The sequence below is a fragment of the Nuphar pumila genome, chromosome 10, assembly GCF_984573655.1.
Source record: "Nuphar pumila chromosome 10, dmNupPumi1.hap1.1, whole genome shotgun sequence".
NCBI classification, from domain to species: Eukaryota; Viridiplantae; Streptophyta; class Magnoliopsida; order Nymphaeales; family Nymphaeaceae; genus Nuphar; species Nuphar pumila.
Window position 1 is genome coordinate 81577051 of NC_143258.1, and position 26530 is coordinate 81603580.

The 26530-nt window shown below is 37.7% G+C and overlaps 1 protein-coding gene across 11 annotated transcripts; it reads left to right on the plus strand.

The window, feature by feature from the left end:
* On the plus strand, positions 1 to 24553 carry LOC149827032 (uncharacterized). Of its 11 annotated transcripts, XM_090019122.1 has the most exons (15): positions 1 to 292; positions 2306 to 9661; positions 10414 to 11437; positions 11555 to 11760; positions 12062 to 12127; positions 12489 to 12569; positions 13185 to 13286; positions 13942 to 14022; positions 14822 to 16039; positions 16684 to 18495; positions 18806 to 18919; positions 19619 to 19681; positions 20308 to 20394; positions 21144 to 21224; positions 21963 to 24553. In XM_090019122.1, the coding sequence occupies exons 1-15, from the start codon at positions 251 to 253 to the stop codon at positions 24339 to 24341; spliced, it is 14712 nt and encodes a 4903-aa protein (XP_089875248.1). In that variant the 5' UTR covers positions 1 to 250; the 3' UTR covers positions 24342 to 24553. The 11 variants fall into 11 exon arrangements, with proteins under 11 accessions (XP_089875248.1, XP_089875251.1, XP_089875249.1 ...); XM_090019125.1 differs by lacking the exon at positions 21144 to 21224; XM_090019123.1 differs by lacking the exon at positions 19619 to 19681.
* Positions 24554 to 26530: the final 1977 nt, after the last annotated feature.

A 26530-nucleotide genomic window follows, 5' to 3' on the forward strand; every position in this document is an offset into this window, starting at 1 on the left:
AATGAAAAGAATAACAGCTCTTTTTACATGAAAACTATAATATGCGTCCAGTCTTGTCTTCGCAGTATTATTCTAGCAGCTATCAATGTTGTATTCTATGTTAGATGAGCTTCCATCTCTTGAAATGACATGAAAAATAGTCAGCCTGAGCCACGGCTGCTTTTCTCTTGAAGTTCAAGTCTCTTTCTACTTTGAAGAAGACTCAGCAACTTATTTCAGTGTACTGATCTGAAGAACTGCGGCATAAGTCATGGAAGCTGAAACAGTGGTTCCAGAAATCATTCCTCAAACGGTAAGCAAAATCATCATTTGTTTTGCTTTCATGGATGTGAAAAATCATTTGTTTTGCTTTCATGGATGTGAAAAATCTATTCCATGTTTATAGATATGTCTGGTTAGTTAATTTTAGCGTAAGAGTACTTAACATACAGAATTAAGAAGTTAGTTTTTTCCAGCATTCCTTGGACAAAAAATTTAAAAGAAAGAAACTGAAACCATAATATTTTCTATCATGCAATCAGAACACATTGCTTCCAGATTAAATTACACTGTTGTTAAAGAACTTGTCATCTCGTATAGCAGTCACTGGAATAAAATGAAAGTTGAACGGAAAATTGTTAAATTTCAGAATTTAATTGCTTTCACTTTGCATATATCACATATTTCTCCGGATTCAGAATGAACAGGAAGAAGAAAATGGTGTACACACAATTTGCTTCTATTCATGAGGCAAATTAAAACACTGCTGCTATGGTTGTTATCGATTACTGTATACAGTGCAAAACAATCAATATTTATTAGTTCCCTAGGTGTAGACATCATGGTTAATGACATGAACTCTTCAGACTGTATAATGGAACAGAAGTTCAGAATTGGTCACTTTCATGTTTGCTCTCAAGAACTGCTGAAAGAGAAGTGGAAATTGAAGTACTTAATCTGCCTCTTCCATGCCTCCTGATAGGTTTCTATGTACCATTAGTGGATTTGCTTTGCATATCCTTTAAGAGATATTTTCATGTAATTTACACTTCAGAAACATTGTGAACTCTTCCAATTATATAATAGAACAGATACTGCTTTCCTCATTTCTTCCCTTCCATCAAAATATCTGAAGAATGCATGGACTACAGAGTTCTGATTAAACCAACAAATACCCAAAAGGAAGTAAAATAAGCATCTCCTGTTCTTTTAGCATGTTGAGCTTTCAAATTAGTGGTATATACACTCATGAATATCACAGATGCTTTCAATTATTTGCGAGAAACAAATTAAAACCTTTTTTTCTTTTTGTAAGCAAGCTGGGGAGATAACCCCTGTGAGGTGTGAACCCTAGACCACTTGGTTTTGATACTGCAACCTAACAGTCCAGCCATTAAGGGTGCCAAGAGATCGGACCTCTGCCAGAATCTGGTGGGTCTAGACCCTGATCCAACTAAGAGGTGCTGGTACTGGGTCCAGGCCCAGGTCCAACCAGATCTTCCATAGGAAAAACAATACCCAGGTCTCATAAGGATTACATAAGCCAGCCCTGATCCATACCCAGTAAAATAATACTTTTTATGTTTGCATATCTTAATTGGAACTTGGGTCGGACTTGGGTTTGGTATGAAATTTTATAAACCATACCGGGCAGCTCCATATGCTAACCGGACTTCATGGATCCAACCCAGATAGTTAAGTGGACCCTTTAATTTGTTACCAAACCCTGATCCTACCAGATCCAGTACAGGTACCAGCTATTTCATTTGACCACAGACACAAAACAAAAATTAGTTGTAGAAGTTTAGCAGGAAATATTTTGAATTATTTTAATCTAGTTTGCAGAAGTTTACCAGGAAATATTTTGAATTATCTGAATCTAGTTCGCAGAAATTTACCACGAAATGTTATCACTTAACTGAATCTTCATGAATATCATGAACACTTCCAATCATTATGAGAAACAGATTGCAAGATCATATCGTCAGTGAACAATCCTCTAAAGGTGTGCACTGGAAGCCACTTGGTCCTTCAATAGTAGTATTTCTGTTTTCTTCCCATATGTACGATGATTTCAGCATATTTTTCTAGATTAATGTTATTATCCCATGGTACAAAGAAGAGAAACATTAGGTTCCATTTTCGCTTGTAATCTTCATTTTTTGGCCAGTTTCTGTTTTTCCAAGATGGAAAATGAAATTAAATGGGACTTATTAGTTGTTTTCCATAGCTTCAGTTGCTACTGATATATGTACAGTTTCTACAATATATTTCATGTTTCTGAAGGTAAAAATATCGTTTTCAATTACACAATCTTTTTTGGCAGAAAAATGAAGAAAAACCGACTCATAAAGACTCAGCTTGTGAGAAGTTCCATGAAATGCTTTCAGATCCAAGATCAGCAGTAACAACAGAAAATCCAGACAAGAAAATCAAGAACTTTCCACCTAATAAAAGTGATTCCATTGACTTAGCTTCTGTTGCAGAAACTGCTGAAGGAATCATCAATTTGAAAGAGGTACAAGTTGAGACGAATGAAAAAGTAATGGCAGCAGAAACTTTGATCAGTACAGGAGTATTTAGAAATGAAGGAGACAAAAAAAATTTTGAAGGTGATGATTTTTATAAAACACCTTCAAAAGCAAAATTGGTTTCTGTTGTAGGTGCTGATGAATGTGATCCATCAGAAACTCTGGATATAAACTTGGAAGAAACTAAAGAAGAAGAAATTCATGTCTCCGTGTTAGCCACTAAGCAGGCACCAGGAACAGAGGCCCAAATACAAAAAGATCAGAAGGAACCTGGAGCAGATATATCTGAGATCTCAGCGGATGGATTTCCACAGATTGCAGGGATGCAAGATGAGAAACTCAGCAGTTTAGTTGTCAAAGGGACCTCAATGGAGAAGGGCCAGTGGGCAACAGCAGAAGATGACAACCTTGTGGAGCCCTCTGACCTGACATATAGAAAGCAAAATGACAGTGAGATCAGAAAAGAAGAGGGCCCAAAAGAAATATTTGAGGAAAATATCAGTTCATTATCCTTCCAACAGGATTCAGTGGATCCAATAAACTTACTGCAAAATATGAAAAGAGATGAAGGATCTGAGGAGAAATATTCTGGAGTTGACACCAGTCAGAAAATCGAACAGATGAATTTGGAAGACGAGAAACTGAAGGATGTTGGGCCTTCCAGTCCAGATGCAACAGCAGAGTCCAGATTACATGAAGAACAAAATTATTACAAAGAAATTAGTTTGGTGTCTGAGAATCCCACACTAGAAAAACAAGATGAAAGAGAGAACATGGACACAGACGACTCATCTTCTTTGCAAAACCTGAAGTGGGTGAGCCAAGAAAAGTGTGAAATAGAAGATGATGAGACAAACAAAGCTTCTGACATGGTGTTTAATAAACAGCCTCTTGAAGACAGCAGAAGAGTAGCAGATGAAGGGATGGGCAAACCTTTAAAAAAACTGCAACAACACATTTTTGAAACATCAGATCCTGGCTTACATGCAGTGAAACCAAAAGACACAGAATTCAACAACAGTAGTGAATCTGTGTCTGAAGAGGAGAATGTTGAAACAATCAATCAGGGTAAGATCCTTACTGAAGAGGAAATTCCAGTCATCAGAGACAAGATGGAAAATGAGAAGCTCGACACTGCATTCTATACAGAGGATAAAGAAGAGAAGAGCTTACAAGATGCTGAAGCAGAAGGTGAGTACTTTGAGGAACCACATAATTCTTCATTTGAATATTCAAGTTGCAAAAACATACAGAACCTTGAAAATGTGATTGATAGCTGCATGTCCTCTGATAGAGGTGAGAACAGAGAAACTCGCGAAAGTGAAGAAGCAGCAGAAGTTTGCTCATCTGCCTTACCAGATGCAACACACAAGGAATCACCTTTACAGAAAGATCAAATTCAGGAGACTGGTGCAGAAACATATGATGTTGCAGAAAAAGGGTTGCCACAGGTCCATGAGAATTTAGACAAGGAAATTGATGATTTTTGCCTCCAACAGCCATCAACAGAGACAAGCCTACAAAAGATGATCATACAAGATGGACAGTTGGAGAAAGCCTTAGAAACTGAGTGTGTAGAGGAGAATGTCAAAACTAGTGATATACACAAAAACCTCAATGAGGAAGAAGCACAATCCATATCTGCCTTACCAGATGCAACATCACACAAGGAATCACCTTTACAGAAAGATCAAATTCAGGAGACTGGTGCAGAAACATATGATGTTGCAGAAAAAGAGTTGACAAAGGTCGATAAGAATTTAGACAAGGAAATTGATGATTTTTGCCTCCAACAGCCATCAACAGAGACAAGCCTACAAAAGATGAGCATACAAGATGGACAGTTGAAGAAAGCCTTAGAAACTGAGTGTGTAGAGGAGAATGTCAAAACTAGTGATATACACAAAAACCTCAACGAGGAAGAAGCACAATCTATCAAAGAAAATCCAACCAGTCAAAATACTGACGATCTTCCAACGGAAGGGACTGACACACAAAAAGATGAAGCAACATGCAAAAGGAATTTAGAAGCATCAGGATTTGCATATGAAGAACAGACACCTCAAGAACTTCAAAAGCAATATAACATAGAGAGTGTGGCTCACAATGAGGAAACCTCCAAAGTAATTACAGACATTCTAAGGCCAGAAACAATTGATGAAAACAAGAACATGGTAGGAAGCCTGGAAATAGAAAAAGAAAGAACCAATGGTGACCTGGATGTTGCATCTGTTGAAGACACAACAGAAGACAGTGTCAAGCAAAAAGAAACAAGTTTTTTCAAAGAATCTGCTGGAACCATCAGTTCAGTACCAAAAGAATATGACTCAGGAGAAGCTGGCATGAGAGAGAAAGAAGTTCTCACTGAACAGGGTACCTTGCAAACTGGACTACAAGCTATTGATGAAGAAAGTTTGAAGAAAAATGGAATAGATTGCAAAGAAATTCCATATCAACCAGTGCCTCAGAACACTGACAAAAGCTCTGAAAAAATCATCATTTTACCTGTCCAAGAGAAAACAGTCGAGATTATAATAGAGAGTGATGAAAAAGATGGTGAATTACAGGAGAGAGAGCAGAATTTGGATACTGAAGAACAGGTTCTTGAAATGACAATGTCACATGATGGAAATCTCCAACAAAATCTTCAATCTTCAGAAACAGAACTATCTATTAAAAAGTTTAGCAACTGTAGGGATGCTGACAATGAGGCAGATGAGGTCAACTTGTCAGCCATTCAGGCTTCAACAAGAGAGGTGGTAGACAAGGAAAAACAGGAAGAAGATGAACATTGTGTGCTAATTTCCAATGAGAAGGCTCTGGAAACAATTCCCAGAACCAGTGCAAGCATGGAAGATGAGGTCCTAGAGAAAAACGAAAAGCAAGGGAATGAGCAAGATGCATCATATGCAACTCTTCCAACAGAAGAGGCACCATCACATCAAGAGGAAGCAGAAATCAAGAAGTTTGACAATGTTGCTGAAGCAGCAGCTGAGGAGCAGACACAAATTACGACTGATGACAGATACATATGCAAGGAGAGATCCCTGAAAAATGAAAATGAAGACAACATTGTTACTCAGGCTCTTGAAGAAGAAAGCTTACATAAAGCTGAAAAGGATGATGGTAATCCTGTTTCCCCACCCTCTATGGGAAACAATTTGCATGAAGATGGAACAAGCTGTCAAATGGATGAAGAAAATTCTAACTTCGTATCTGACAAAAACAAACTTGAAAATATTGATGACAGTGAGATCCCTGCAGATGACTTCACAGGAGAAGAGGGTCAGACTGATTATAACAATGATGGAGGACACATTAAACAAGAAGCTGAAGAAGAAAGCACCCAGAAAGCAGAAAATGATTATGAGAAGCTAAAAGTAGAAATGCTCTTGATGGTACCTGAGGAGCAAAACAATGGAGCTGGTTCTCTAAATGATAGCATAAAACAGGAGAGCCAAGATAAAAAAGATATTCAAGATGAAAGGATTCCTGTTGAATCAGTTACACAGGCACAAACTGAGCAAGACTTTCATCTGCCTCAAGAAGACAGTGGAAAACTAGAGTTGGAAGAGAAAAACCTTGAAATTGTCATCAAGAACTGTGAAAGCTCTGCACTTGATAACATGCAGAATCCAAACAAAGAAGACATGAGGGTCGAGACAATTCAGGCTCAATCTGAGCTGCAAGTGCAGGATGAGCAAGATTTGAATCTTGTTGAAGTTAGTGAAAAAACAAAGGATGCCTCTGAGTTAGTGTCTGAAAAACAGGATCCCGGAAGTAGCACCCAGAACTACAATACCAGCTCTGTAAATGATAGCATGAAGTGTATGAGTCCAAATGAAGGAGGCATCCTAGATGAAGTAGTTCATGTTGAATCTATTATACATGTGAAAAGTGAACAAAACTTGCAAGTTGTTGAAGAAGACAGCAGACAACCTCCAGTCTCCTCTGAGCCAGCATCTGAAGAAAAGAATCTTCAAAGTCGCATTGAGGACTATGAAATTAGCTCTATAAATGATACCACACAGTGCGTGAATCCAAATGAAGCAGATTTCAAGGACATAACTATTTATGCTGAATCTGTTATTCAGGCACAAACTAAGAAAGAGCTGCATCTCGTCAAAGACAATGAAAAACCTAAGGATGACTCTGAGGCAGTGCCTGAAGAAGAGAAATCAGCAAATGTTCAAAGTCGTTTAATTTCTTACATGGATGAGCACAGAGAAATACATACTCTGGAAGATGAAGTGCCATCTGAAACCAACTCTCCTGCTTTACCTGCTACACAAATATCTGTATCACAAGGCACAGATTCTGAGAAAATGTATACACCCACAGTCAAGGAGGAGAAAATTGAATCAATTGTTACCAGCACTTCTGATGAACAAGAAATTGCAATTTTGGTTAACAAGGCAGAAATATACAGCACTTTACATGAAGAAGAAAAGGTCAATGAAGACCTTGATGAGAGAAATAGGACAGTGTATAAAGAGAATAGCAATGAGGAGACGAACAATACAGAAGAAGTTTCCATTGAACAAGAGACATCATATGGTGCATCACAATATTTTATTGAAGAATCCCAGCATAAAGATGAAATAACAGGTGAGGAAGCCACGACTGTTCCTGAATTGATGCCTGTAGATCAGAGCTTTGAAACAGATGTGACTTGTCATGATAAAAATGAAAAAACTGAAATTGTCTATGACAGTGCACTCATTACATTGGAGACAATAGAAAGCAGCACAGAAAATAAAGGAATAGAATGTTTCAAACAGGAGAAGGCTCTTAAATTGGACACCGAAGAATGGAATCATGAAGCAAAAAGTCCAAATGAAGAAAGCACAAAACTGAAGTTTGATGCATTATCCATCACTCAAGAAAGACAAGAATCCCTTGAAAACGCTAGCAGCATAGACGGTGACAACACAGAGGAAGCTATACCCTTGAATTGTATAAGCACTGCTGTTTCCCAAATTTCTCAAGATTCAAATGAAGTGGCTGGCAAAGATGAATTAGGTGGAGATCTCACAAGAAATGCATTGAAGGAAACTACAGGTTTAGGTATGGGGTTCTCACAAGAAATTGAAGAGAAACTAGAAGAGTCCCTTAACCTGGTTCTCGAAGAGAAGATTCCAGAAGTGTCTTCAATTCAAGACATCCCATTAGTGGAATCCAAGAAGCAAGAGAGTTTCATAGTGGAAGTAATGCAGAAAGAAAGCAGTGAGAAGCTTGTCAAGAAGGAAAGCATAGATATTGGTATCCCGTCTGCTATTCAAGATTTGGTTGGAGAGGGACCACAAGAACCTATGGAGAAACTAGCAGCAGACTCTAACTTGGAGATCCAGAAGAAGATTCAACATGAGATTGATTCAACTCAAGATATTTCACTAGTAGAAGTTTGCAATCAAGAGGATTCAACTGAAGTATTAGACAAAGAAAACAGTGAGAAGTTTGTCAAGAAAGACAATTCATCTGCTACCTGTGATTCAGCTGGGGAGATATTACAAGAGCAAGTGAAGAAGCTAGAAGATTGCTCTAAACTGGAGCTTAAAAAGGAGATTCTAGAAGAGACTACTACTGTTCAAGACATCCCACAAGTGGAAGTTGACAATAAAGAGGATTCAATTTCAGAAGTAATAAATAAAGAAAGCAATGAGAAGCTGGTTGAGAAGGAGAGCACTGTCGGCATCTCATCTGCTATCCAAGATTCAGTTGAAGAGACATCACAAGAACATGTGGAGAAACTAGCAGAAGCCTATAAACTGGAGCTTCAAGAGCAAATTCTAGAAAAGAGTCAAAAGACTGATTCAGGTCAAGAAATCCTACAAGCGAAAGCACAGAAAGAAATTGGTGAAGAGTTTGTCAAGAACACTGCAGATATTTCATCTGCTACCCATGATTCACTTGGAGTTATCTCACAGGAACATGTGAAGAAGCCAGCAGCTTCTTCTAACCTAGAGCTTGAAGAGGAGATTCCAACAGAGATATTTCACGATCTCCAGCAATTGGAAGACAAGAGGCAAGATGACCCAAGTAAAAAAACATTATACAAAAAAAGTCATCAGGAGCTTATCAAGAAGAAGACAACAGATGTGGGTGTTTCACCTACCATCCAGGATCAAGTTGGAGAAATCTCACAAGAACACATGGAAGAGCTAGAGCACTCACACTTGGAGCTACAAAAGGAGATTCTAGAAGAGACAACTGCAGATGAAGACATACCACATGTGGAAGATGAGAAACAAGAAGATTCAACTATCAAAGTACTAAAAATAGTGAGTACTGATAATCTCATTAAGGAGGATATGGCAGATATTAGTGTTTCATCGGCTACCCTAGCTTCAGCTGAAGATATTCTACAACACAGGGAGAAGACAAGCAAGTCTTCTAGTTGGGAGCTTCAAGAGGAGAATCCAAAAGAGAAGGCCTCAATTGAAGAAATCAGCAAAGTGGATATTGGAAAGCAAAGGGATTTAATTGAAGAAACATTACAAAAAGAAGACAAACAGAATGTTTCATCTACTACCCAAGATTTGGTTGGAGAGACCTTAGAAGAGTATATAGGTTTGCTAGAAGAGTCCTCTAAGCAGGAGCTTATTCTAGAAATGACAGCTTCAAGTCAAGACATCCTACAAGTTGCAGAACAGAAGAAAAAGGACTCTTACTTAGCACCTAAGGAGGTTCAAGAGGAGGATCTGGGACATGACCATCCAAAACATGAAGTGCCCCAAGAAGTGTCATGCTTCATGATAGCAACAGAAGAGGAAAGCATACATGGTGAAAGAGCAGACATGGATCATGAGGAGCAAGCAAAATCTTCAGAACTAGATGCTGAAGAAGAAACTTCTGAAATAGTCAAGACTTTCAGAAACATGCAGATAGAAGCCCAAAAAGAAAGAGAAAGCAATCTGTTAGCAACTCAAGCTTCTTTGAAAGCAGGTTTAAAAATAAATGAAATTGAAAGAAAAGTCAGAGAAAAGGAACTCGAGGCAGATGCAATGGGACAGAGTCTTCAAACAACTGATGATAGTGAAGACCATGACAAAAAATTCCTAAAAGAGGGACTCACGCCAGAGAATGTTGAAGAAGGCACACAGAATGACAAAAGCAAAAGAGAAGAGCTCGAAGAGCCTGCAACAGACCTGGTATGCAATGGTTAATAAACAATAAAAAGATCAAGTTATTTAAAGAAAACCCTGTTCAACCTCACTTCGCTGAGTCCCATGTGCAAAATAATTTCAGATGTTGGGGACATAGTCCAACCTGGTTCATTATCAAACCAACTTGGACTCAAGTCACTCAACCCAAACAAAGTGGGGTTACACCAACATTAATTGCTATAAAGAGCCATATTGGATTAGGTGGGCTATGACCTGATTTCCTTCATGGTCTGAACCAGGAGAATCAGCCATTCCTTCCCAGTTCAGTACAAAACTGGGAAGGATCTAAAATCCTAGCACGTTGTCAACTGATTTGGAGTCTGGAGTCTGGACATTCCAACTCATTCCCAGTTCCATGGCCTATGGACTATTTATTGCATTAGTGCAACTCGAACTAGAATCTACTCTCAAGCAATCAAAGTCAAATTGGGCCATTTTTATTCTTTTATTTCTTTTCGTTGGATTATTTATCATCAAATAATAAACATATTTATGGCCTTGGATCTAGCAACATAAGACCATCAGAAGGCTGATGCACAAGACATAGTGCAGTCATGTATAGTGCTTAACTGGTGGCACAACCATAACAAGTCAACAGCCACTTGTGTGAGGGACTTAAGAGAAAATAGTCATTGGGTTATGTCCAATATGGCCTTTTCTTTGTCACTAATAAAAATCTTTGATATTTCTCTCATCTTTTGAGGAATGCTGATACATTTGATATACTTGTCAAACAGGTTCAACTTGAAACAAGTTCATTTCATGAAAAAATACAAGATGAGAAAATTGATAATTCTTCAATCCTAGTGTCTAAAGAACAAATCAAGGACACAGGTACCAATGACAAGCTAGGTGAACTTTTGAATGAAAGTGAAAAAATTCATGGGACTTTCAAGGATGGTGAAGCTTTGTTATCATTGAAACAAGAAGCAACAATGTCATTAAGTGACTCTGAGTTCAAATTGGAAGATCAACAGCTTCGACATGTGCCTATCATAGTGCACGATGAGAAGATTCAAAAACTAGCTGGTCCAGTGGAGAAAATAGAAATTGAAGTATTGAATGACGAAGAAAACCCAAGAAAGAACATTGACGGTTTATCTCCCAAACATGATTTGATTGAAGAACTTTCCCTGAGAGAAAGCACAAAGATTTTGGCAGAAGCCTATGATTTGGCATCTAAAAGGGAGATTCCAAGAGAAGCCGCAGACAGTGAGACCCTTAAGCATGAGAACATGGATAGTGAAGCTAAAGACACATCAGCCACCACAAAAGAAACTGCAGAAAAAGAAGATGCGACAGATGGGCTGGAGCTTGAGAATACTTCAAGCTTAAAGCTCAAAGAAAAGGTTCAGGAGACGCAAGATAAAATTGAGAATAAAGAAACTAAAACAGCAGAAGGAACAGATAAAGAAAACATTGAACAACACCCAAGTGTTTCTTCTGACAATCCAAATTCAGTTCAAGAGATCTCACAAGAACAATGCACAGAGAAACGAGAAGAAACCTTAGACTTGAATTTTGAAGAGCAAACTCAAGAAAAGGAAATCACACAGACTAAGCTTGACCTTGTACCTCTTTCACAGGCTTCAGTTCAAATCACCCAACAAACAGAAATTGTGAAGCCAAAGGAAGCCTCTGATTTTATTGCCAAAGCAGAGACTGATCAAGATACAGATGATAACAAGAAAAGAACCATATCTGAAGAAAGAAAAGACACTGATAGAGAAAAGCTAGAAAAAGCTCCAGAATTTGGGACTGGTAGGATGTTTTCCAAAATGAGTGATGAAAATAAGAATAAAGACATGGAAACTACAAAAGAAAGTAACTTAATTAACTATGAAAGCTCACTAATCTCTCAAGCTTTTGTGAATGTAGGCTTGCAGATGGATGAAATAGGACATGAGGATCTTGATCAATCCACTGTGGAATCCACAGAGCAAAGTCTAGAAATGGTTAATAATATTGTGAATAGTGAGAAGAACATTCCAACCAAAAAGGAAGATAATACCAAATTTATTGAAGAATGCTCAAAGAAAAACGCAAGTAGAGATGGAAACCACAAAGAACCATCATCTGAATTGGTATTGCATGACCCTATCTACATAGTAAAGTGTAAATGATAGCACCTTTGCTTGAAGACGAACCAAGCCATCCTAACTTGGCTGGTTCCTATTATTAAAAGCAGAAAAAAGTGAGGACTTATTCCTAAATAGAACTATTTGACCGACTCGGATGAGGCAGGGATTGCAAACCTCTAATGTATGCAGCCCTTGCTCAGGCCAGATTCATTCGTCAAAATCAACTGAATCAATTATGTTATTTTTACTTCCTTGCCAATGACCATGAATAGTTGGCACTTCCTAATTTGCTTACTTTGCACAGGTTGAGCTTGAACAAGGTCAAATAGAAAAAGAGTTACATGCACAAGCCAGAGAAGTGATGGAGAAGGTAAAAGCAGATGACTCACTCTCATGAACATTACAAGGAAAGCATGCAAATACACTACAAATAGATGAATACTTGCTTTTTTATGACATCAAAAGCCTATGGTTGAACAAAGCACACATCTTGATAAAAAAGGAAAGTCAGCCATGGCCACAAGTGAGTCCAGTGAAGGTCCAGGTAGAAAAAAGAGTGGACTCGCTCTTATAAATGGGGTTATGTTGCTACCATACATCACCAAATGTGATGTCAGGAAAAGTTTAGTGCTTGTTTCCTGAAGGAATTACTTGGTTTTTCATATCTATTAAATAAAAAACAACATTATTTGCATGAGCACTTATTAATGCATAAAATTCATGGTCTGCAGGCTCAACTTGAACAACAGATACAAGGTGAGAGAACTAAAGATGAGGTAGAAGCAGAACTGCAAGCAGAAATATTCAAAGAGGTAAAAGATGTGGATGTGTATGGCCTATAGTGAATATGAAGTTAGTAATGCCCATGGTCTTTATTAATGGCTAAAAAATTGACCATGTTTGATCACCTCAAACAAACTTCTACTATATGTAACAGTGGTTTATATAGGTTAGAAATAGAAAGGGTAAGTACAAATCTATAAAATTCATATCTCTCTTTTAATTAGAAAATCTTTCTCGAAAAAGTGCTTCATATTATTGTAAATTCAAAAGTAACATGTGAATCTGCAGTTATGTTAGAAAGCAAGATACCAAAGTTGTTTGCTTCCGTGTGTAAAAACTGAGGCAGATTATTCCAATGTCTCCGTCTTTTATATTGAACTAACACATGGTAGCATATTTAGTTCCCTTGCAAATTTGTGTAAGCACCATAAGCAGTGACTTCCAATACAAGGCAATGAATTGGAAATCTATAAATGTATAGAATATATGAGTGTTTGTCGTTACCATGATTTTTGCCATATGCCATTAGAAAAATTAAGTGCCCCTTTCTTAAAAGAGTGAAGAGGAACTTTTATCATTTTTCACCACAAAATTCACCCTGACATCAATAAAATTACTAATGGATAGATATACATGTCACACAGGCTCAACTTGCAGAACAGCATTTTGAGAGAGATAAAGTTAAACCGCAAGAACTACAGGAGGAACAACAAGCAGAAGCAACAAAGGAGGTTAAAAACAATATTGTGAGAACATTGTTCTATTATTTTCTCTCTTCTCTTTTCTTTCTTAGCTAGTCTAGAAAAAATTACAGAAAAAACATCTATATAGCCCAAGGATGTTCCCTCTTTCTCAATGAAGATTGCAGAACAGCTAGGCATAAAATTTTCTCTTTCACTCAGCTGCTGTGGATGATTCCTTTAGCAAAAGATAGGAGGGCTCTTCTTTTCTCTTATTACCTACCTATGCATGGTGAAAACAGCCCATAGTAGGATGGAAAAAAAAAAAAAAACCAAAATATTGGTTCAATGTGATAGCCTGGATTAGTTGAAATTACATTTTTTTTTTTTTTTGGGGGGGGGGGGGGGGGGGGGGTTGCTGCAATGGGTTCTCAGCCAAAGACTCTTGGTTAGGCAATATCTCTGTCTCCCTCTTTTATTTTTTGCACAGGCAAACAACTACTAAACAAAACTTGATGACGACCATTAAATGAAAATATATTGAAATGCCCTTGCCGAGGTGAGGCGTTCAGACAAAGTCCCAGAAAGATGCCTTTGTTCATCTATTCCATGAAGAATATGTGTGTGTATACATATACACATACATACATACATAGATACATTTATTCATTTGCGTGTGCTTGTGATATTTTACAAATTCATAGAAGTCCTGATCCTACAGGCTCAAATTGGACAAGGAGTATATAGTGATGGAATGGAGTATGAGCTAGGAGGAAGATTGGAAGCAGAAACTAGAGAAGAGGTAAAATGAAAATTTGCAAATGTTTGCACAATCATTGAGGTAAAAATGCAGCATAGAGATTTGATGTCACTCTAGATAATAGAAATATATGAAATTTTAGGTTTTTTAACATTTCAGCCACTTTACATCACTTAACATCTAAAAATAATTTAAATATATTGAACTTTAAAAAGTTAATATTTTATTATTATTTGTGCATACTTCTTTATTTAATTGATATACATTACTGCAAGGAAATAACAGATTTAATACAATCAACCAAAATATTAAAAACAGCAAAATTTATTGTTAGTTTTTTTTCTTCCAAAGTGATTAGCTGCAAAAGACAAGCAGGAATATCATAACAGGCACTAAAAAAGAACCTGGATATGCATATGTGTATGCATATGTGTGCATAGCCCTTACAAGCAATCCCCCAAATGTTTTGCTCGTACATCTGCAATCTAAAGAGCCTGCATGCAGAAACCTGAATTTCAAATGATGCCCAACCACAGAAGGTTAATACTTCTCTCTATGTATCTACCAAGATATAGAAAGTGTATGCTCCTGTTCATTTTATCTAATGCATTCCATCCTATATGGAAGCATAATCAGGTAGTCATTTTCATAAAATGCAGATTTTTCCTGTCCTCGATAGAAGCCAACATTTAGAGTTGTAAACAAGAATGCATAGACTAGATATAATGACAACTCAAACAAATCCTTGATGTTTTATTTTAACAGCAGCCAGTTAAACATAAGGCATCAAACCATCTCATATTCATCCACTAACCATGATTTACTTGATGTTATCTCACAGGAACATGTAAAGAAGCAAGCAGCTTCTTCTAGCCTAGAGCTTGAAGAGGAGATCCCAACAGAGGCAGTTCATGATCTCCAACAGTTGGAAGACAAGAGACAAGATGATACAAGAGAACAAACATTAAATAAAGAAAGTAGTAAGGAGCTTCTCAAGAAGAAAACAATAGATGTGGGTGTTTCATCTGCCGTACAAGATTCAATCAGAGAGATCTTACAAGGACACATGGAAAAGCTAGAGCGCTCACACTTAAAGCTACAAAAGGAGATTTCAGAAGAGACAACTGCAGTTGAAGACATACCACACGAGGAAGATGAGAAGCAAGAAGATTCAATTATCAAAGAAGTAAAAATAAAGAGTGTTGAAAATCTTGTCGAGAGGGATATCACAGATGTTAGTGTTTCATCTGCTGCCCCAGCTTCAGTTGAAGATATCTTACAAGAACACATGGACAAGCCAAGCAAGTCTTCTAGTTTGGAGCTTCAAGAGGAGATTCTGGAAGAAAAAGCTTCAATTCAGGAAGTCACTCAAGCAGAAATTGAAAAGCAAACAGATTTAATAAAAGAAACATTAGAACAAGAAGATAATGAGAATGTTTCATCAACCACCAAACATGAGACCTTGCAAGAACAGGTAGGTTTGCTAGAAGGGTCCTCTAAACTGGAGCTTATGCAAGAGGAGAAGGTTTCAGTTCAAGACACCTTGCAAGTGGCAGAACAGAAGCAAGAAAACTCTTATTTAGCATCCAAAATGGAGGTTCAAGAGGATCTACAACATGACAATCCAAAACATGAAGTGCCCCAAGAGGTGTCATGCTTCACAATAGCAGCAGAAGAGGGAAGCATACATCATGAAATAGTAGAAGATCGTGAGGAGCAAGTAAAATCTTCAGAACTAGATGCTGAAGAAGAAACTTCTGAAATAATCAAGACTACCAGAAACACAGAGATAGAAGCCCAAAAAGAAGAAGAAAATAATCTGTTAGCAACTCAAGCTTCTATGGATACAGGCTTAAAAATAAATGAAGCTGAAAGAGGAGTCCAAAAAAAGAAACTTAAGGAAGATGCAATGGGACAGAACCTTAAAACAACTGATGATAGTGAAAACCATGATAAAAAAATCCTGCAAGAGGAACTCATTCTTGAGAATGTTGAAGAAGCAAGCACACAGAATGACAAAAGCAAAATGGAAGAGTCCAAAAAGCCTGCAGTAGACCTGGTATGCAATCGTTAATAAACAATACAAAGATCATGTAAGTTGTTTAAAGAAAGACCTATTCAACTTCACATGGCTGAGTCCCATGTTTAAAATAATTTCTGATGTTCAGACATAGTCTGACCTGGTTCAATATCGAACCAACTTGGACTTAGCCCAAACAAAGTGGGGTTGCACCAAAATTAATTGATTTAAAGAGATGCTTTTATTCCTTTCATGGCCTGAACCAAGAGATCAACAGTTCCTTCCCAATTTAATACAAAACTGGGAAGGATTTGAATCCAGAAAGAGTCTAAACTAATTGAATATTCCAACTCATTCCGGATTTGATGATTTATAAACTATGTATTACACATTTACACTTATGCAACTCAAGCTTGAAGCAACTCTACTTATTTTATAATCAAATATGACAAACAATAAACATATTAATGATCCAGGATCAAGCAACGTAAGAAAATTATAAGGGTGGTGCTCAAGACATAATGTGGCCATCTATAGTGCTTATCTGGATGCACTAGGGTGTTGAGCAAATACTGTTATGAGGTTACATCCAATATGACCTGTTTTTTGTCACTCGTAAAATTCTTTAATATCTCTCTCATCTTTTGAGGAATACTGAGTCATTTGATGTACATGTCAAACAGGTTCAATTTGAAAGAAGTCCATCTCATGACAAAATAGAAGATGAGAAAATTGATAATTACACAACTCTGGTGTCTGAAGAACCAAAAGATAAAATCCATGATGCAAGTGAAAGCAGAGAAATCGAGACTATAAGTATCGATGACAAGTCAAGTGATGTCCTTCTAAGACAGGATTCAGCAGTAGAAATCTTGCCAGAAGACAAGCAAATTGAAGCACCTCTATCAGCATCTGAGGAGAAGAGTCATGAATCTGAAAGTGTTGGTTCACTGGATGTCTTTACCGACAAAGCACAACTTGAAAGAGGTGTATCTAGTGATAAAACAGAAAATAAAAAGCTTGACAACTCTATCCTAGCGTTTCCAGAGTCAGACTATGAAATCCTTGATGCAAGCAACAACATAGATATTGAGCCTATTGATAGAAAGGGAAAAACAGATGAAATCCTCTTGACACAAGAATCAGTTGGTGAAATCATCACAGAAAACAAGAAAACTGAATTAGCATGGCTATCATTGCTTGAAGAGCAGAATCATGAATTTTTTAGTGCAAGCAAAAAATATCATGAAACTTTCAAGGATGATGAAGATGTGTTATCATTGAAACAGGAAACAGCAGAGTTAGTAAGTGACTCTGAGCTCAAAGTGGAAGATCAGCAACTTCAGCATGTGCCCAACTTGGTGCAGGATGAGAAGATTCAGGAACCAACTGTTCCAGTGGAGAAAACGGAAGAAGTGCCAAATGATGAAGAAAACTCAAGGAACATTGAAGCTTTATCTTCCAAACAACATTTGATTGAAGAAGTTTCCCAGATACAAGGCACAAAGATTCTAACAGAAGCCCGTGATTTGGCATCTAAAAGGGAGATTCTAGGAGAAGTTGCAGAAATTGAGACACTTAAACATGAAAATATGGATAGGGAAACCAAAGACACATTATCTGCCACAAAGGAAACTATAGAAAAAGAAGAGGACATGGATGGTCAGGAGCTCGAGAACACTTCAAACTTGATGCTCATAGGGAAGGTTCATGAGATACAAGATGTAACAGGGAACCTAGAAACTAAAACAGTAGAAGGAACAGAGAAGGGAAACATTGAGCAACATGCAAGTGTTTTTTCTACAAGTCCAAACTCAGTTCAAGAGATCTTACAAGAAAAATACACAGAGAAACCAGCAGAAGCCTTAGGATTGGATTCTGAAAGGCAATCTCAAGAAAAGGAAACTACAAAACCTAACCTTGACTACTCTCTTTCAGAGACTTCAATTCAAATCATCCAACAAACAGAAGTTGTAAGGCCAAAAGAAGTCACCGACTTTGTTGTCAAAGCAAAGATCCAGCAAGATATAGATGATGACAAAATTTTAGAGCATGTTACTGCAAAGGATGATGCAAATGAAAATATGTATGATGAAAAGGAAACAACTGTATCTGAAGAAAAACAAGATACTGATAGTGAAAATCTAGAAAAAGCTCCAGAGTTTGGGACTGGTAGGATGCCTTCTGAAATTAGTGATGAGAGCAAGAAAAAAAAGGTGGATACTACAAAAGATGGAAACTTGATTAACCATGACTCACTAATCTCTCAAACTTCTGTGGATGCAAGCTCGCAGATGGACGAAACAGGACATGAAAGTCTCCAGCAGTCATTTGCTGTGGAGCCCACAAAACAAAGCCTTGAACCAGTTAATCGTAGTGTGAACATTGAGAAGACCATTACCACAGAAAAGGAAGAGATTCTCAAAAATGCTGAAGAATATTTAGAGAAAAATGAAAGCAGAGATGACAACCACAAGGAATCAGCATCTGAATTGGTATTGCATGACTCCATCCTCACAACAATAATGTAAAACATTATCACTTTTGCCTTGAAGACTGACCAAACCATCCAGAGATGGCTGGTCTTATTACAAAAACCAAAACAATATTGGAACCTATTTCTAAATGGAACTATTTGACCGACTCAGACCAGGCAGGGATTGCTAACCTGCAGCGTATGCAGACCTGGCTCAGATCAAATTTAGTAATTAGAATCAACTAAACCAAATCACTTTATGTTATTTTTAGTTCTCCACATATAGGCTTGAATATTTGGCACTTACTAATTTTCTTACATCACTGCAGGTTGAGCTTGGACAAGATCAAACAGAAATCAAGTTACAAGCACAAGTGAGAGAAGTGATGGAGGAGGTCAAAGCAGAGAGTTCACAAGCACAAGTGAGAAAAGTGATGGAGGAGGTAAGCAGAGAACTCTCTCATAAATAGGGCTGCTATGTTGCTCCCATTAGGGGTGAACATGAGCCAGGCTCGAGCCTAGCTTAGGCTCAAAAAGCTCGGCTCGTTAAAAAAAGTATGTGTTCAAGCTCGACTCGAACTCGAGCCGAGCTTGAACATCCAATGTACAAAATCGGCTCAGCTCAAATTAGAGCTTAACTCGGCTCAGCTCGAGCAGAGATGATTTGTTTCAAAAAGTGTTTTTCAAACAAGCCTAAATAGCAGCATTCGAACACCAGGCCTCACGCACAAGTGAACAGAGGCCTAACCACTTGGGTGAAACCACTTTTTGTGTCTTTTACGAAACAAAAATTATACATATTCTAATATTTGTCATTATACAACTACAAACCGAGCTTAATCGGGTTTTAATGGTTGATCAAAGTCGGCTCATTTATGTTTAACGATCCTGAGCTTTTGTTTAGGCTCAGCTCGTTTACTTACCCAGACGAGTCCGAGCCGAGTTTAATCGAGCCCGAGCCAAGCTCGGGCTAGCTCGGCTCGTTGTGCACCCCTAGCTCCCATGCATCATGGAATCGGATGTTAGCAATTCAGTGCTTGTTTCCTGAAGGGACACTTGATTTTTCATACAACATACAACAATACTGGCATGGGCACAATTAATGCATAAAAATCTTGACATAGGCTCAACTTGAACAACAGATACAAGTTGACAGAACTGAAGGTGATGTAGAAGCAAGACTGCAAGCAGAAATAGCTAAAGAGGTAAAAGATATGCAGGTGTATGAATGTGCACATATGAAGTTAGAAGGATCATGGTCTTTAGCAGTGGCTCAAAATTTGACCAAGTCTGGTCACCCTCAATAAACTTAACAGTATTTATATAGGTTAGCAATGAAAGAAATTAACTTTAGCAGCTCCATAAACTTCATAGACCTCTCTCTATCTAGAAAATTATTTTCAAAAAAGCGTCATATTATTCTAAATTCAAAAATTATCTATGAATCTGCAGCTAATTTGGAAAGGAAGGTCCTAAAGTTTTCTGTTTCCATGTGTAAAAATTGAAGCAGATTATTCCAATGTCTCCATCTTTTTTATTAATTTGACATGTGGAAGCATAGTGATTTTTTTGCTCGACTTTTAGACATTAGTTGCATTACCCTTATAAATTTATGTAAGCGCCATAGACATGACTTCTAATACAAGGCAACAAATTGTAAACCTAAAAATGCATAGCATATATTTATGTGCTTCAGTTACCGTGTGTTATGTAATATGACATTATCAAAATTCACCACCCCCTTAAAGATAGGCATTGTACCTTTTTTTACCACAAAATGCAGTGCTGACATCAATAAAATTACTAATGCATAGATATACATGTCACACAGGCTCAACTTGAACAACCACATTTTGAGAGAAATAATGTTGAACTGCAAGAATTACAAGAGGAACAAGAAGCAGAAACCGCAGACGAGGTTAGAAACAATATCATAAGAGTATCGTTTTATGATTTGCTCTCCTCTTTCTTTCCTTTCTCTACATTATGTCTATGAGTGCCTAGCTTCTGAACTTGACAATAGTTAAGTCAGTTGACTCTGCCAACAAATAGGCCTTAGAAATTGTTGGCTATGATTGATCTAGCCCCACAAAAATACTGAAAGAGAAACATCTGACATATCCCAAGGGTGTTACCTCTTTCTCAATGAAGGTTGTACAACAGCTGGGCTGAAAAAGCTGCTGGGGATGATTTCCATATATAAAAATAGGACTTTTCCTTTCTCTTATTACCTAGGGTGGTGAAAACAGCCCTCAACAGTGGGATGGGGGAAAAACCAAAATATGGATTCAGCATGATAGTATGGATTGGTAGAATCAGATTAACTTAACTGTGGGGAGTTCTCAGTTTTGAGTCCCAACAGGGGCTATCCCTCAGCTTTCCTATCAAGAAAGGAAAAATACAATAAAGATAAGAGATAAATACCCTTAGTCACGCAAAATTTCTTTATCTTCAGTGTTATTGAAAGGAAAACAACTACTAAAAACGTGATAACCACCACTAAACAAAAAGATATTGAAGAGCCCCTGCCCAGGCCAAAGGTGTTCAGACAAAGTCCTAGAAGAGATGCTTTGTGTTCATTTGTACCATGCAGAATATGTGTGTGTTCATGTGCATAAATGTGTGCTTGTGATACTTTAAAAATACATAGAAGTCCTGATCATACAGGCTCAAATTAGACAAGGAGTACATGATGATGGAATGGAGAATGAGCTAGGAGGAAGATTGGAAGCGGAAACTAGAGAAGAGGTAAAAGAAAAAAAAGAAAAAGTACTGCAATTGTTTCTACACTCAATGTAAGCATGCAGTCATAAACATTTAAAAATAATTTAAATATATTTACCTTTACTTTTTAGTTTATTTTTGCATGATTCTTTGTTTAAGTGATATACACTACTGCAAGCAAATAACAGTTTTTAACAAAATCAACCAAAATATAAACATCAGCCAAATTACTTGTTTAGCATTTTTTTTTGTGGGGTGGGGGGGTAGCTACAAAACACAAGGATACATATAATAACAGGCACTAAAAATGTATATGGGTATTTATCTTCAGTGTAGTCCTTGCAATCTCCAAACTGCTTTCTCGTACATTTGCATTCTCAAAGAGCCTCCATGCAACAACCTTAACTTCAAATGTTGCCCAACCACAAATGGTCAACATCTCTCTCTGTGTAACAAAAAAAGATTGGGAAAGTGTATCCTCATGTTCATTTTCCTATTGCACTCCCACCCATATGAAAACATAGCTTAGTCGAGTTTGCAAAGAATTTAACAGGAATTGGCTTATAATAACCTGTGCTTCATGGTTCAGGTCAGATCATTATTTTCATAAAATGAAGATTTGTTCCTGTTTTCAACAAATCTAGTATACATTCATAAGAAAGAATATATAGACTAAATCTAATGACAGTTCAAACAAATCCTTGATGCTTTATTTAACAATACAATGACACTCAAACAAATCCTTGATGCTTTATTTAACAGGAGCCAGTTGTGGAAGTCATGTCAAAAGAATATTGCAACATCAAGCAAGCACCAAACTCAATGTCTGCGGAGCAGATTCATCACATCATAGATGTAGAAGAACATAAAATTTCGAAAGTTGATGAAATACCAGCTGTGGTATGTTTGGCACAGGAAGCAGCAGAGACAACACAAGATTCAGGAAATGAGTTACAGAGCAAGGATCTTGACAGTGCTGCTGATTTAACCAAAGAGAAGAGTCAGAGTGATTCAGGTTCAATAAAGAGCATAGATATCAGTCATCTAGACAAGGAGGAGAATCCAGATAGCCATCTGAATGTTATGCCAGTTACACATGCTTCAACTAAAGAAATATCTCATGAAGAACTTCATGAGGTGCTAGAAAGCCCCTCTAATCTAGCTCTTGAAGAAGTAATTCATGAACCTAATGGTGCAAATGATGGCACCAATATCAGGTCTAAGATCCCAAAGGATGAGGAAAGCAGCGATTTGCCACCAGAAAAGTATGAAATGGACGTGCAAAGCCTGAGCAAGGACATAACAGAAGAGGTTGCAAGTGAAGAGCAGGTCGGAGATATGGTTAAAGAAATCATGAAACTGAAATATGAAGAAACTATAGAAAGGCACCTTGATGTGGAGATGCTCACCAAGAGTTCATGTGTAGAAAAAGTTGCAGAAAAGCCTATGAAAGATGAAGAAGCTGTAGAAAGGAACCTCGGCAAGGAGATACTCACCAAGAGTTCAACTGTAGAAAAAGTTGCAGAAAAACCCAGCTTGGAGTCTAACAAACAGATACAGGAAAGAACCAAGGTGAATAGCAATGTTGAATCCAAGTCCTCAATAGGTGAGGAAAGCTCCAGTTACTTATTTTCCCCCGAGTCCCAAATGAAGTCACAAATTAATGACAACAAAAACAATGAGACACTTCAAGAAGGTTCTCTTTCAGTAAATGAAGAATATTGTAGTGAAAGGATTGGAGTAAGCAAGAATGTAGAAATTCAAGGTTCGCAAAATGATGAAACATTGTATATGCCTGCCACACAGTCCCCAGTTCAACAGACCTTGCAAATAGAAACTGAGAAGCAGCGGGAAGTTTCAGACTTGGTGACTGAAATACAGTATCATGAAAAAGTGGAATATGACACTCCACAGGATGATAAATCGCAGATTCCATCACCAATAATGCAGGCAACAACTCACAGTGGCAGTCAAGAAGGGAAAGCAAAGGATGTAAATATTCTAGAAGCTTCTCATTTACCAGCTGAAATCAAGAGTCTCCATTCAACTAATGAAGAGTTTCTTGATTTGACAACTTCTAGGGAAGAAAAAACATCAGATGACAGAAGCAACCTGAAAGATGTAGAAGATGAGATGCCACCTGGAGTTCTGCCTGAGCCTGAAATGCAAAGTCAAAGTGAACACATCAAAACTGGTCTCCAAAGTGAAGTCAATATACAGAGGGAAATTGTGACAACTGTGGAGAATGATGAAACAGGCGACCAGAAGCTTGACATGCACTCTGAAGCATTGACAAAAAATCTTGAAACAGGTGATGCAATTGAGGAACTAAAAATTAAGTCTCGAATATCAGAAGAAACAAAATGCACACAGACAGATGCTTCATCTGTTACGAAAATAGAAAAATCATTCCAAAAGTCTGATAAAATAAGAGAAGAAAAGCTTCACTCAACCCCTGACTTGGCATATGATGAGAACATTCGAGGAACACCAGGTGCAGACAGCAGCTTCAGGATCAACATTTTGGAAAAAGAAGAAACTGCAGTTGAAGGACCAGGTCTTGTACAAGCCATTGTTAAAGACACAGAACAAGAAGATGCACCAGAAGTTAAGAAGCCTGGAGAAACTGCGCAAACTATTACAGATGGAACAGATGTAGAAAATGAACAAGAAAATCAATTTAATAATGCTGAGAAGGAGACCGAAACCAAGGCTGCAACGGAAGAACTGAAAATTGTAGGTAATGTGTCAGAACAAACACAAACATCAAATTTACAGATGACATCAGGGGAAGAAAACATGCAGATGGAAGAACACTTCATCAAAGAAAAACATTCATCAGATGTTGAAAATGATTCTTCAGATGACAAGATGGCTTCAGTTCAAAGAGATTTTGTGCATAGACAGAAAGATGCAGAAGAAAGAGATGAGGAAGAACATAAACACGAGGAAACAGGTTCTGATGCACCAGTTATAGTAGAAGCCTCAAAGGATACAGAGCACAAGCCAGCACATAAGAAACACAACATTTTGTCAACTGTTGGGTCAAAGGTGAAGCACTCAATTGGGAAAGTGAAAAAGGCCATCACTGGTAAGTCTTCACACCACAAGTCACAGTTACCAGAACAAGCAAAAGAATGATGATCAAACAGATGGAAATCGGAAAGCTACCATGATCAGAGATGATTTGCATGCTAGATTCTGTTTAGACAGTACATCTTGGTTTGTTTGGTCATCAGTTTGACATTTCATAAGTACTATGGATATGAATGCCTCCTGTTTATTTGTACAAAATAATTATGGATTGTGAGATTGCAGTACTGCATATTCACATGGGTGGATTGATTTTCCAATATGTGATTATTCATGATTTCTACCATGGTATTACTATACTGATTGATAACTTTGTCCACGTCTATTAGTAGGCAATGATTTTATGGAGTGAATAGAAGGAATCTCAAATATAAACCAAAGTTGCCAATCGAGGAAGCGGGAGAGGGAAGCGAGGCACTTTCAAAATTTTAGGAAGTGGGAAGCGTGGGATGACTTAAAAGCGAACCAGGAATCGTATCAGAAGCAACCTAGGAAGTGAACCGGAAGCGACCTAGTAAGCGAGGGAGAAACGAAAAAAAAATACAAAAAAAAAGAGAAGAGAGGGGGAAGCGTGCTTCCCCTAAATGGGAAGCGCACTTCCCAATTTTTTTTTGCGCTTCCCAGGACATTTCGGAAGCACGACGTTTTGAGCTTCCGAAACGCATTTCGGGAAAGCGCGCTTCCCCATTCTCTATGGCACTTCCGATAATTTTGATATAAACAGATAAACTGAAATGATCTAAGAAGATTCATTCTTAGACAAAACATGCAATGGAAACAAGCATTCAACTATTTTCTGAAAGTTCAACAAAAGCAGCAACATAAATTTGACCTCAAAACAACTGGGCATGAATTTCAATATCATGGCAAAGTTAATATGGAGTCACTTCATTTGAACTCTCCACATTACTGCAGGTATTTAGCATTCCATATTAGGATTTATTCTCAAAACTTCCAGAATAACCAACCCGAATTCCTGAACCTTTTTTTTCCTCATTTCTAAAGTAGGATTGTGATAAAGGAAGCACCAACACTGTAAGACATCTTGGTTCATATATACCATGCTTTTTCACCCTCAATTTTGAAAATCTAGGTGGAAGTTTCGGCTCATACAGTTCCCAGCCAGCAAAGCTGTTAGCCTTCCTCTAGAAGGAATGGACTTTAATAGACCTCTCACTTATAAATATTATCCTTTGAAATGCCAGTTATAGTTTATGTATCAAATATAGTGCACATTTTTTAATTTACAATGCATAATTACCACCACAATCTGTGAAGTTGATACTGCACATAGTCAATAATATGGCTGCATGTTGCCGCTATACTTAAATTGTAGTGCAAGCTGATAGCACCAAGAGCACACGTTTGTCATATTATCAGTTGTGATTTCTTGGGGTCCACCTAAAAGAGCATGATTCGCAAAAGTCAATATATATTTGTTGGAGATACTCTTGCGCAATACAAACTGATGAAATCCAGGTCCCGGTTTGATTAGCCAATGGAAAAAAATCACCTTTTAAGTACATGGCATGGTACACTTTCTTTTGGTTCTTAACTTGCTGAAGTGTTAGCTTGACAACTGCTACTAGAAATTCAGTCACCTTTTAACTGATCACTAGAAATTCATATTCAGTTCAAATCATCAATGGAAAGTCATCTGATGTCATAAGCTATGTCACATTGGTGCGGGTGCAGGTGTGCAGCACTTTCAAAAACCTTGGGTGCGGGGGTGCGGCAAAATAAAAAATAATATATATATAGAAGGGGGGTCTGCGTTTTTTTTTTAAATTCCGCAGCCCATTTCATAGGGCAAAAAAATTTTAAAAAAAAAATCCAAAAAATGGACCAAAATGACCCTGGGTGCGTTGACCGCACCCATGGTCGGGTTGGCCTCACCCGCGTCGCGTCGCGTCGACGCGGGTGCGGCACCTGTCTGGCCAAATCCCTGTGGCATAGGTCATAAGTATTTTCAATTTAAATGTGAAACAAAAGTTGATAAAGATTAACTCGGAAAGCTAACTACAAGATCATTATTTGCATGTGAAACATGGAACCCATAAGGCCCCACTGGATAGACCAAAAGACCAGGCCTAAGCCTGGTGTGCCCTTGCAGGCTATCTCATGAGGCCTAGGTTTGGTCCGACCAAGCTAAGGCCCACAAAACTGAGTACAAGCTCAGTCCAGCATCCACTTCTGGGTTTGAAGATCACATGCTGTCACGCAATGACTGATTTTAA